The sequence below is a fragment of the Ceratotherium simum genome, chromosome 3, assembly GCF_057802395.1.
Source record: "Ceratotherium simum simum isolate JZ-2026a chromosome 3, ASM5780239v1, whole genome shotgun sequence".
Classification (NCBI taxonomy): Eukaryota; Metazoa; Chordata; class Mammalia; order Perissodactyla; family Rhinocerotidae; genus Ceratotherium; species Ceratotherium simum.
The window spans coordinates 66,734,461-66,746,705 of record NC_141902.1 but is presented as its reverse complement, the minus strand read 5'-3'; the positions used below and the strand labels follow the sequence as shown (position 1 = coordinate 66,746,705).

At 58.7% G+C, this 12,245-nt stretch overlaps 1 protein-coding gene across 3 annotated transcripts in view; it reads left to right on the top strand.

Moving 5' to 3' along the window:
- The window catches only part of STRA6 (signaling receptor and transporter of retinol STRA6), a 31,793-nt gene that overhangs the window by 2,440 nt on the left and 17,108 nt on the right, over positions 1 to 12,245 (top strand). Inside the window, exons 1-3 of one of the 3 annotated variants that reach the window (XM_087428691.1) lie at positions 530 to 747; positions 6,798 to 6,925; positions 11,963 to 12,029. In XM_087428691.1, the coding sequence (XP_087284817.1) occupies positions 6,813 to 6,925; positions 11,963 to 12,029 (180 nt within the window). In that variant the 5' untranslated portion in view covers positions 530 to 747; positions 6,798 to 6,812. Of the gene's footprint in view, positions 1 to 529; positions 778 to 6,797; positions 6,926 to 11,962; positions 12,030 to 12,245 lie in introns of those variants that run through there. The other 2 variants (XM_087428689.1, XM_087428690.1) reach the window with 2 other exon arrangements.

Genomic DNA, 12,245 nt, shown 5'->3' with positions numbered 1-12,245 from the left:
GTTTCCCCTTCTATAGGCAGGGCCCTCAGTCCAGCTAGGCAGCAGCAGGATGCTGATCGGGTTATTAAAAGCTTAGCTGGTGGTTCCCCTCCGGCTTGGTGCAATTCATCAAGCAATGCCCCCCCTCCCCACCCCGGGAGTGACGGATGGTGACAAATGAGGGTAGGTAGGGGGTTCCTGAGCCCATCTAGGGCCACAGCTGGGGAAACTCAGCCATCAAAGCCCTGTGCAGGCTTCTCCACCACGAGGTGACTCTGAGGGCCAAGGAGATCAAGTTTCGGGCAAATGATTTAGGAGGTGGAGAGGCTCCTCTGGAGACAAGCCGCCCTGTGTGCTGTGTGGGGCCCCAGCCCGGCTGCGGGCCTGAGCTGGAGAGATGGGGGTGGGGTGGGCTTCTCTGATCCTGGAATCACAGGCGGGAGGCCTGGGGAGGCGGGAGGCCAGGGAGGGGGTTCAGGAGGAGGGGCAGGGCCAGAGCTGGTGGGAAGGAGGGAGCTAGCTGCCTTTCCGGGAGGAGATCAAACACCTTTTAAAGCAGGTGCTGGGGACTCTGCTCAGGGCCAGCTGCTGAGACTGCACAGCCAGCCGTCCCTGTGGGGTCCCAGGCAGAGCTGGTGCTGGCGCTCAGAGGAGGAGGCCCCAGCTGCTGGGGAGCACTCTGTCTGCCTGGAGGGATAGGACTCCCCAGGGTGGTCGATAAGGAGAAGGAAGAGGTACAGAGGGAAAGGTCAAGAACGCCCGGTGGAGGTGAGGCTGGAGCCCAGCCTTGTGGGCCAGGTAGGATGGGAACAGGTCGGGGAACAGGTCGGGGAGCAGGGAGACGGCACGCCGCGGGGACAGAGCATGAACAAAGGCTTGGAGGCAGGAAGGGGGCAGGAATGGTAGGGTCGAACAATTCTGAGGGGTGATGTTGGAGACCTGGAGATGGCTATACTTGGGGGACACTGGGGAGCTAGTGCGAGCTCCAAAAGGCAGGGTGACCTCAGAAGAGTCATGTCTGAGTAGGGTTTGCTGGTGAGCATGAGATTGATGGAGAGCCCTGTCCTATGGTCGGCAGAGAACAAGGAGAGAGAACTCAGGGGATCTGCCCAGCAGTCAGTGTCCTCAGTGAGGGAGGAGGGCAGTACGAAGCCTACATCTCAGGGCTAGACTATGGTGGCACCACCCCAGGGGAGGTGTGCTGGGAGGGAGAATCCAGGGCTCTCATAGCTGGGGGAATCTTCATGGCCTTTTGGCCAGTCCTCCTCTGAAGGCAGAAAACCCTCTGCAGCATCTTGATGTTACCAGACTCTCCTTGATTGCCTCCCCTGATGGGGGGCTCACTACTCTGTGAGAGTAAGAAAGCTACCTTTGTCCTGAGCTGAAATCTGCCTCTCTACCTTCCCTCCTCTGAGTCAGTTCTAGCCTAGCACTCTGGGAGGAGAAGACCATGCTGCTCCCCTGGGACAGCTGGCTACCCTCCTCCGACTCCTCACCAGTGTCCACACTCACACCAGAGCAGTCTGGCCTAAATCCCTCATGCTATGATGACACTATTGGCGGAGGGACAGGAGAATTCCAGGAAAGTCATGTCCAATGATGCTTCTGATGCTCCCCTATGACAAGTGGGGAGAGCCATCCACACTTTCCTCTCATGAGCTTAGCAGCCGACAACACTGCTTTCCAGCCACTGCATGGGGTCAGGCTCGGTTGGAGGCCAAGGTTAGGCACCTGTGTGTGCTGGGGGCTGTTCAATGTGTGTGCATGTGAGTGCACCGTGGAGATGAGGGCAGACCCGGAGCTCACTGGCCTGCATGGGTTTGCACCTGCCTCGGCCACTTATCCATGGGCTCATGGGGGGCTGGGCTGCGCAGGTAGGCGCGTGGGCCATCCCCCACTCCTGGACTGGAGCACGCCTTGGGCATTCTCTGCTATGCTGCTGGGGATTGGGGGTGTTGCTGAGGCTCTGAGGTTTGGGCGTGGTAGACCTTTTTCGGGGGGCAGTTGGACTCAGCCAGGCCGGGGCTGGGACAGGAGGGTGGTGAGCAGTGGGGGTCTCTGGGTCTTCTGCAACTGCTGACCATGGTTTCCACCATCTTGCCCCAACCTGTGCTTGATCCACCAGAGGTTGAGGGTCCTTGAATGTGGCCGAGGTTCTGAGGTGTTTCAGAGGTTCTGGTGTGTTACTGGAGTTCTGGGGGTTCACGGGAGGTGATACTCAAGTTCCAGGGGTTCTTGTCATGTTACAAAGATTCTGGGGATATTGCTGAGATTCTGGAGGTGCCCCAGAGGAGCTGGGAGTCCTGGGGGTGTTGGTGAGGTTCTGGGGCCGCTGGCCTTCCCCGTTCCTTCCGGCCCACTGTTGACTCCTTTCGAGCTTAGCACTTTGCCCTTTGAGGATTTCGATAACCACAGGCTGCTGAAGGCACACACGCGGGCCTCTGTTCCTGGACACAGAAATTCCTCAGATTTAATCAACTTGAACAAAAACATGGGGAGGAAGGAAGCCCTGTCCCAAGGCCTTCAGGGGCCAGCTCCAGCCAGAGGGGCAGGCGGGGCAGCTCCATGCCAAGCCCAGCTGGCAGGTGGCCTTAGTCTGTTCAGAGCCCAGAGGCTTTGGTGACCCCCTCCCACAGTGAGCAGGGCTTAGCCACCCCTAGTCTGTGTCCGGCGGGGAGCCCTGCTGCCTGGGCTGCTCCTTAGGTATTGGCGTTGGCCGCGTCTGAATGCGCCCCTATGGGCTCGTGCAGGCCACAGCCAGGCAGCCCTGACCCCTGCCCTGCTCTCTCCTTGGCTCCCAGACTCGCCTTCTCAACTCTCCTAAGATGCTTATATCTCATTCTTGCTACCATTGCTGACCCTGTCTGACCTCAGGGCATTACTCCAGGTCCCCTCCTCCAGGAAGCCTCCAAGACTGCCTAAACTATCTCCTTACCGCCCCTCCCTCCTCCTGTCTTCTGGGAGCTTCTATTGTCTGTCTCCTGAGTACCTCCACTCTCCAGTCTCTCCTCTCCTGATGGCAGGTGCTGATCTCCGACTCTTCTGGATAGAGTCCCCCTCTAAAGCCAACTCCAGGGAGCAGGCCCTGGACACTCAGCCAGGCCTTCAGAGAAATTCTTCAGGAGCAGATCATTACCATCTTTCTCTTCTCAATACTTTTCCTTGCCAGCTTGCAGTCTGGCCAGTTGGCATCCTTCCTAACACCTCAGAGCTAACCCTCCCATTGTGCAGATGCGAGCTACAAGCTATTCTAGCTCTGAGCTGAGGAAGTACTTTGGGGTCCCCCTCCCAGCCTGAGCCATGCGGCCACCAAGTATCCATAATCTTCCACCCAGCCTGCCTCCCTGCCTGCCCCCCGAGTGGATGGGGGCGTTGGGGGCCAGGAGGGTGGGTGGAAGACAAAGGGGGATGCCTGGGCAGTCACAGCCACTCTCTGTGGCTCTGACCTTCTTGCTACAGCCAGTGCCTGGTGTGCTGGCTCCACATTCTTGGGCCATGAAGTCATTGAGGACAGGGAGTGGGGGCCTTGGAGAGAGGAGAGCCCACAGTCAAATATCTCCAGGCTGGATGACCCACTCCTCCTGGGACAGAGGCAGGGCTGAGACCCAGAGAGGCCAAGGGAATCACTCAAGGTCACACAGCCAGCTCCAGGGCTCCAACCCGGGTAGGCTGTCCCCCCAACCGGGGTATTTCCCACTGCCATATAGAAATCATGCTCTTTCCTTCTGGATCTGCCCCTCCCCATTCCCAGCCTGGCCCTGACCAAGGTAACTTGGCACAAGGCTGCCCTCTGCCCGCTGTGCCTATGCCTGGAGAAAGGGACAAAGCTCGCCATTTCCTCACCCTTGCTTAGGGCCTCCCTGAAGGTGGCCTCTGCATCCTGGCCTGTGAGGAGGGAGGTGATACCATGGACACTGAGCTAACCCTGGAGGGAGGCGCAGTGCCCACTGGAAGTCCCTTTGGGGGCAGAGCAGGCTTTGGTTCGGGGAGGCGTGCTGTGGGGAAGGGACTGTGCCTGGACTTGGTTGGGGCCCCTCCCTGCTGGCGTGGCCGCAGACCCTGAGGCTGATGGATGCCCTTCGGGCAGCCCGAATGTCTTTCCTCAGTGCCCAGTTGGGTCCCCCCTTTCCTCCTTCAGGTCTCTGCTCAAATAACGCCTCCTCGGCGGAGCCTCTCCTGACCATCCAGCCTCACACACCAGCTCCAGTCCGACGTCTCTTCTCTCACTCCACTTTATTGTCCCTCCCAGCACTCATGACACATGTTTTGTCTCCCCCCGTCCCCCACACGTTAGGTTCCCTGAGGTGCAGGACTTTACCTATTGTGCCCGCTGCTGTCTTCTCAGCACGTAGAACCTTGCCTGGCACATAATCAGCGTGCTTCAACATTTGTTGAATGAATGAATGAATGAATGAATCAACCAGGCTGGGGAGGCAGATTCAGGCTCCCTCCAGGGAAGGAAGTGGTTTCTGACAGGCAGAGATGTTCATGGGTAGACATGAAGGGAGAGAGAGCCCCATCACAGACTGGACTCCAATTGTTGGAGGCATCATGCGGGGGATTTAAAACGAGGTAGAGTTGGTTGCTCCCTAAGCTGCGGTCCCAGCAGTGAAGGGAATGCTGGGCTCTGGCGTTGGAGCAGAGGGCTCTGGAAAGCCCGGCTGGAGAAACCCCGGACACAAAGTAGGCTGCAAGGGCCAGGCCCGTGGAGGAGTGATGGTTGCCAGAACAAGTAATGGCTTTGCCAAACCCACTTTATAAAGTCCCTGTGACCCCAGTGCCAGGCACTTGCGTCAGGGGAAGGAGGAGGAGGAGGGGAAGAGGCAGAGCTCTGTCGTCAGGAGCTCACAGCCAGGCCTGGGGTCAGGATTCACCCCAGTCCCTGGGATCAGACTGGTGGGCGGGCCGTGTGGGCTCCTACATTGCATCAAATAAAGTTCAGGTTCAGCTCTGAGTCAGCAGACGCTGACGTCACTGTGGGTGAGGGAGGGGTGGTCAGAGCCCTCTTTCTGGAAGAGGGGCCATTTGAGAAGGAGGGGGAGGAACCAGAGCCAGCAGAGCACTCAGGTCCTCGGAAGGCCTCGTGGGTTTGGCTATGGAATTTGGTTGGGGAGCCGTTAGGATTTCAAACCCTGTCGCCTCGGAACCTCACCCATGCTGTTCCCTCTATCTGGAACATGCTTCCCCCACCCCACTCCCACCCTCAACCCCCACCCTCTGCTCAACCCTCAGATCTCTGCTGAGAGGTTTCCGTCTTTAGGAATCCCTCCATTCTCTCGGACTCAATTCCATCTCCCATGGGACCTGTCAGGGCACTCTGTGCCTTCCCTTCATAACCCTCAGACTCGAGGTGATTGACTTACTCGTCTGTGTTCTCTGAACTGTAAACCCTCACGTCCCAGGGCCCAGAACAGTGCTGGCACTTAGTAGGTGTTCAATGAATTTATGTTAAAAAAACAAATGGATGATTATCTTATTTAAAAAAAGCTTGTTGAACAAAGGCCTTAGCTGGGTAGGGCCATGGCCCAGGCCCCCTGTGGGGTCTTGGAAGGACAGGGACCCTCAAAAGTCCTGGGGGCCAGACCCCCACCCAGGGCTAGGGGCCTGAGAACTGCTCTCTGCCTTTGTCTGCATCTTGCACCCCCTGCCTGCCCCCCCCCCCCGGGGCTGGGGCCAAGATGGGGAGGGGAGCCAGCCAGGAGTGATGGAGAGGAACCCCCATCCCCTGCCCAGGCCCTGCCTCCTTCACCACCCCCAACACACCCCGGGGAGGAACAGGAGGCAGGCGGGGTTCTTCTTGTCAACCCGTGGGTCTGGTTCGCGTTTAAAGCACTAATTTCCGCCTTGTGGGGGGTGAGTTATCTCCTTGTGAGATCAAGTGGGAGAAATAAAAAGGTTTCACCAGTGAGACGCATGTTGCCTCCTTCATGGAAACCCAGGAGAAGGGATGGACAGGCTGGCCCCCTGCCTCCGCTGGCCCAGCCCCTGCAGTCTCCTTGGGTTGCCGGACTCCTGTGTGGGGCACTGCAGCTGTGATGGGCGAAGGTGTGGGAGCTTTGGGGCAGGTGCTGAAGGCAGGTATGTGCGTGCAGTCCGGGGCTCTCTTAGCCACACTCCTCCAGGCTCAGGCCGCCTGTGGAGCCTGGGCCTCCTCCTCCGGGAGGGGGCTTTGTCAGGACAGCGGTGTGTCTCCATCACTGAGGCCGAAAGAGGCCAGCAAGGGGTCAGCTGAGGCTGGGGGGTGGTCTCAAGGGAGCCCAAACAGAGGGAAATTGGAGGGGCCGGGAGTCCAGCCGGGAGGGTCAGGCGGCTGTGCTGAGCCCGCCCACCCTTTCATCTCTGCAGCTCCTTCCTCCCTGGCCCTTCCTCGAGCTGTGTCTGTGGGTCTGTTTGGGTGGGTTTGGTGGGGGGGGAAGGAAGGGGGCGTCTCTGTGCGCAGCTCGGGTTGGACAAACCTTCCTTGCAAATGGTCCCTTGAGCAAAGGCCTGCTGGTGGCCGGTCAGACAGACAGGTGCTCCAGCAGAGCCCAGGACCCCGAGGGGTGCACTCCCTAAGGGGGATAACTACCTCCTGCAGGACCGGGCGAGACTGGGCGGGAAGGGACGGGAGGGGACAGGAGAAGCCCTTCCCCTCCTCCTGTGCCAGCCGCCCAGGCCCTCACTCACTCCCAGAAGGGTTTTTCCCAGAGAGTGGAAAGCAAGAAAGTAACCTTTAGGATTAAAGAGAAACATTCCTTTGTTTTGGTTTTCTTTTTGTTTCCCCCCAAGCCTCTTTTCACATCTGTAGTAGCTTTTTTCCTCTTGTCTGGGGGTCATAGGAGAAGGGCCAGAGAATGTCATTCCAGGCAGCAGGGAACCAGACATCCTCTGGGGCGACAGATGACGACTCCTACGACAGCTGGTATATCGATGAGCCCCAGGGCGGCCGGGAGCTCCAGCCGGAGGGGTAAGTTGGAACGCCTGGCTCTGGGCCGGCAGAGCGGGATGTGGCAGAGGTTACTGATGGGGGGACAGGGAAGACCACCCTGGGCAAGGGCTGTTAAGATGAACTCCACCACTCATTTGCTGTGTGACCCTCAGCAAGTCACAGCCTCTCTGGGCTTCAGTCTCCTCATTGGTTTCTTGAGAACAGCCCTTGCCCTGGTGTTAAGATACTTGAGGTGGGGGACCTGGGCCAGTCTGGTCACTTAAAAAGCGTCTGTGTGGTGTATTTGAAATACAGATTCCTGGGCCCCATCCTTGCAAATTCAGATCCAGCCGGTCTGGGGTGGCTCTCCGGGCGGTTCTGGCCTGTAGCCAGGATGGAGAGTGCTGGGCGAGCGGTTGAGGGAAGTCGAGCCTGCCTTCCAGGGGTTACTGGTCTCTGTGGTGACCATCTAGGGTGCGGTATCAGCAAGTGTCGGGTTCTCTGGGCAGGCTGGGGCAGGGGCAGCAGAGAACCCGAGGCAGAAAGCCTGGTGGGGGAGTCGCTGTAGAAACACGCCGCCCCTGTTGTCTTTGGCTGGCCTCAGAGTCTCCGTGAAGATGAGCAGGTCCTGTTCTCTTGAGTGGGAGTGCTCAGCCCGGCCCAGCATGGCCTGAGGACTCGGCCCTCGGCTGCCTCTGCCCAGACCCTTCTGTCTTTGTTTAGTCTGGGCACCCTGGCCGAGGAGCCCGGCCTCCCTGTGCCCCACATGCCGCCAAGGATGCCCCGCCTGTGTGGGCCCCAGAGCCCAGTTCTCCCTTGTTCTTCCTGGCCCTGGCACCATCCCCCACGCCCTGCTCTGTCTGAGGGTTTGGGGAACTGGAAAGGTGAGGCTGGGGTGTTGCCAAGCCAGTTGTGTGCACATCTGTTCTCCATCAACAACCGAAACTGGAGAAGGAAAAATGCTCGCGTGCCTCCCCAGGGGCTGGGGCTGCGGCCTGGCCGGCTTGGGTCACCCAGCAGGGATGGAGGCCCCACCCAGGCCTGGGGGAGGGAGCTGTTGTTTGGAGGATTCAGGTTCAGACCACCTGGAAAGCAGCTCTGCTGTCAGCAAGGGTGTGCCCCTGCTCCCCTCCCTGGCCGAGAGCCTGTGGGCTCCCCATGTCCCCGTTGCGCGTGTGTGGGGTGGGAGGAGCCACAGAGTAGGGAGGGGCCCAGGAACCCCGTGAGGACACAGATCCTGACCTGGCTTACGGCCTTAATCTGAAGCTGCGTCCTTGGGTGCCTCAGGGCCTGGGCATGGGCTGAGGCCAGGCGCCTGCAGCTGGCTATGTGGCTGGGTATTTAGGATAAAGCTGGGTGCGTGGCAGGGCCAGGGTGATGGGGGAGTACTGCCGCTAATGTGGAGGCATCTAGAATTTGCTGCTCCTTCTTCCACTGCAGGGAAGAATGAAGAGCTTTGTTAGAATCCACTTACTTAGCTCGTGGATTAGCTCACTTACCAAGTCACGCTTCCTGCCGCCTCCCCCACCAAAGGTGGGAGCAGGAAGCTGGGAGCCCAGGGGAATCCCAAGGAGGTGCATTTGCACTCACCTCTTCCTGTGTGAGTCAGACACCCAGGGAGATGGTGCGCTGAAGCTTTGGGGTGCTCTGGGCAGTGGTCCCCCTCTGTGCCTCCGTGTGTCCCAGCAGGCTGGAGCTGGGGTTGGCGGGCACTGGTGACAGTGGCTGGGACTCCATCTCCTGGTCCCACTTAACCAGCTGCCCCCATGGTGCCAGGACCTGGCTGAAGAGGTTGAGTCTGATGGGGGTGGATGAGTCATCCGGGGTCTTCTATGGGCACGCAGTTGACCTTTAGAAGCCGAGCTGGCCCTTTCCTGGCCCCGGAGGCCCGTCTGGCCAGGTTATGTGCCCAGCTTGACATGGGCCTGTGTGTTATCCACCCGTCACTAACACTGAGCCTCCCCGCCAGAGCCTGGGGACACAAATAAAGCCTGTGGCAGCTGTCCAGGATGTGACACACCTCCCCACCACTTCAAAGGGCTGCTTGGAAGGCGGACTTGGAGGCTTCCCGCCACGTGAGGCCAGCGCCAGGGTGACCTGCAGGCCCTTCCGTGTGGGTGGGGGACAGTGTCGGGAAGCAGGGCTCCAGGCCCCCCGGGACCTCAGGCCCACACACACACCCCCCCACACACACCAAGACAGTCAGCCTTTCCCTCTCGCTCAGAGATGCGCTCTGCCCTGCCCTCTGGACGGCGCCCTTTGCAGGCTCCTGCTCAGAGCCAAATTTCTGGAAACAATTGTCTTGCTCCTTCTCTGTCGCGGTGTCCTCACCACTCTGCAGTCCAACCTCTGTCCCCGAGTGTCCACCATCACCTCTGAATTGCCCAAGACCAAGCCTCAGCTTCCTTGGGCTACATTTGACTCTGGTCCTCACCCCTCATCTTGGAATAGGCCCAGAACCCTACAATCATCCTGGAAACTCCCCTGCCCTCTGCTCCCCCACATCGAGGTGTGTAAATGCTTCCTCCTAAATACCCCTGAGACATGGCCTGGCGTTCCCACTCCCCAGTGACTGTTTCTGATGCACAGAAATGGCGGTTTCATAGGGTTCAACTTAACACCTTCCTTCACATACTCCTCACCTCTCCCCTCTCGGTCAGATGCGGGCACGGGAGCCACATGACCTCAGTTCGAATCCTGGCTCTGCCGCTTTACTAACTGTGGGACTTGGGCAAGATACTTAGCCCCTCTGAGCCTTGATCTCCTTGTCTACACAAGGGGGATACTAACAGCACCCACCTCTTAGGTAATAACTGAGTTAATACATGGAACAAACAGTGCCTGGTACTTAGTCAATGCTTAGTAAGTACTAGTTACTGCTCTTATTGTTATTCAAATCTAGCCACAGAAATCTCCTAAAATCCAGAACACTGCCCTGCTCAAACACCCTTAATGGCTCCCTAGTGCCTCCCATGCCTGCTGTAACCTGCTCTCACCTACCCTCTGGGCTGCAGTCAAGCTGGAAGGCTTGCCTGGCCCCAGGCACACTGTCTACTGCCTGTCGAGTACTCCACTTCCTCCTGTTCTCCCTCTACCTGGAGCTCCCTTTCTGTTTCTTTGCCTAAAGAGATGACAAGCATCTTTCAAACTCAAATACCACGCCCTCTGAGGCCTTGCGCCAACTCTCTCTTCCTCCTTTGCATCATTTAACACCTGCTTGTGCCTCTTCAATCAGGATCCACCCTCCCTGAGCTGGTGTTCTTTGTGTCTGTGCCATCCCCTCTGTCCCGCAGCACAAAACCCAGGTCCATAAGCCATCAGCCAAACATTGGCTCTGCCCAATTCCTGTTGCTCAGACCTCCAACATTTGAGGGTCCGTGAGCCTCAGCCAAACTGGGCTAAGGGATAGATGGGGGACCCTGGTGGTACAGACAGGGCCAGAGATCCCCCCAGACGGGGCCCTGGAGGGGATCCATGGGGGTGAGAGTGGCTCCTGGTCTGGGGTGGGTGGGAAATGGTCAGGCTGCTCCAGCGACAGTGCACTGAGCCCCTGCCCTGGCTGGGCCTGGGCAGCAGGATTGAGCATCTAGTCAGGTGACGGGATGCAGGCTGGGGGGGCTTGGAGTGGTGGCTCTGAACTCTTGGGGCTGGACAAGGGCCTCCCCCAAACCCCAGCCCACATGCTCGAGAGAGATGCCTCAGAGTTGGAAGTGGGGAGCGTGAGGCCTGAGCTCAGATGGGGGGAGCCTGATTGCCTACACTGCACCCGCCCCACCCAGGAGCACAGTTCTACCTGGGGAGAAGCCAGCTCTGCCTGGGCCAAGAAACTGTGCGAAATAGACTCCTGCCCCTCCACCCAAGGGTGAGCCCAGGCAACCAGGTTCTTTCCTGCTTCTCTCTCTGGGACTTCCTGGGGGAAAGCAAGCCGTCCCAGCAGAGAGTCCTAGGGCTCTGAACTTGCTCTGGAGATGAGGCCTTGGGGCTCCTCTTCTCCACACAGCAGGAGGGTACCCAGGCGCTGGGTGAGCCTCCTGGGCAGCGAGGGCCCACCTGCAGCACATGGCTTCCTCTGATGCCTTGCCAGCCTTGCCCGCACTGGTGTCCTCACTTGGGCATTCCCAGGCTCCAGCTAGGCAAACCCAGAGGTCTATCCCTCCCTAGGGACCCAGTGGTGTCTGCTTTCCCAGGTCCAGGTCCAGCCCTGAGCTCAGGGCTCCTTCTTGACCCCGTTCTCTGCCACATGACCCAGTCAGGGAAGTTGAGACCTTCACTGTCCTCATTGATTTCTTTATCTCCACCATGGGTCTACCTCTGTGCTCAGCTATGATGAGAGCAGGACCTCTGCCAGGCCATATGGAGCCTTTGTGTTCATTAGAAAAAGGGACCCTCATTTAGGTGTATGCAGCTCAGTGGGTGCAGGGCTTGAGGAGCTGTGTGGCCGGAATTTCAGACCACACTCATTCCTTTGGTTGGGCATCCTTGTGTAGTGTGCAACCTGTCCAACTGTACATGGAAGCCCTTAATGAAAGAGAAACAAGAAGAGACGTAAGTCCTAGAAGACTGAGAAAGATCATTTCAGTCACAGACACAGACCAAACTCAGATATCAGTGAGTGAAAGGCAAATCGTAGGACCAACTCTTGATTTCTTGACCCAGGGAGTATGCTTGGCCACAGTTCTGAGAAGGAGAGATCTGTGAGGCCAGGAGCTGTCAGGGAGGCTTCCTGGAGGAGGGAGGGATGAAGTGGGCCTTGAAGGACAGGAAGAATCTGGGTGAGAAAGAAGAGGGGTTCAGGCTGAGCTGGCCCACTCTGTTTCTCCTGTGTCTTCCCCTGGAAGCTCCTGTCTCCTTCAGCCCTGGCACCCCAGAGCTTGGCATAGGACCAGCACACCGTAGGGGCATGAGAGGCCCAGAATGGCCCCGAGAAGTGGAACTGGGCAAGCTTGTGTAGGAGAGATCAGAGGATTAAGGGAAGGGGGGGTGGAGCCCCAGTGTAGACAGCCTGGAACCCCAGACCTGGCTGCACACCTGGGGTGTCCCTCCCCAGGCCTGACCCAGCCTTCACTTGCTCTGCAGGGTAGTGCCCTCGTGCCACCCCAGTGTGCCGCCCGGCCTCCCCCATGCCTGCCTGGCCGTGCTGTCGGTGAGTCCACCCTGGCTTCAACCTACGGTCAGCCTGGGCACAGGGACCTGTGTTCCCTGCTGGAGCTGGGAAGGGGGACACTGGGAGCCCAAAATGTGGGAGTGGGTATCTGGGAGTTCTCCCAGGGTGGGGACCCAGACCAGGATTCAGGCCAACCTCTCAGACCTCTGTCGCCTCTTGGCCAGTCGCCAAGAGGCCGCATGAGTGTGCACTGGG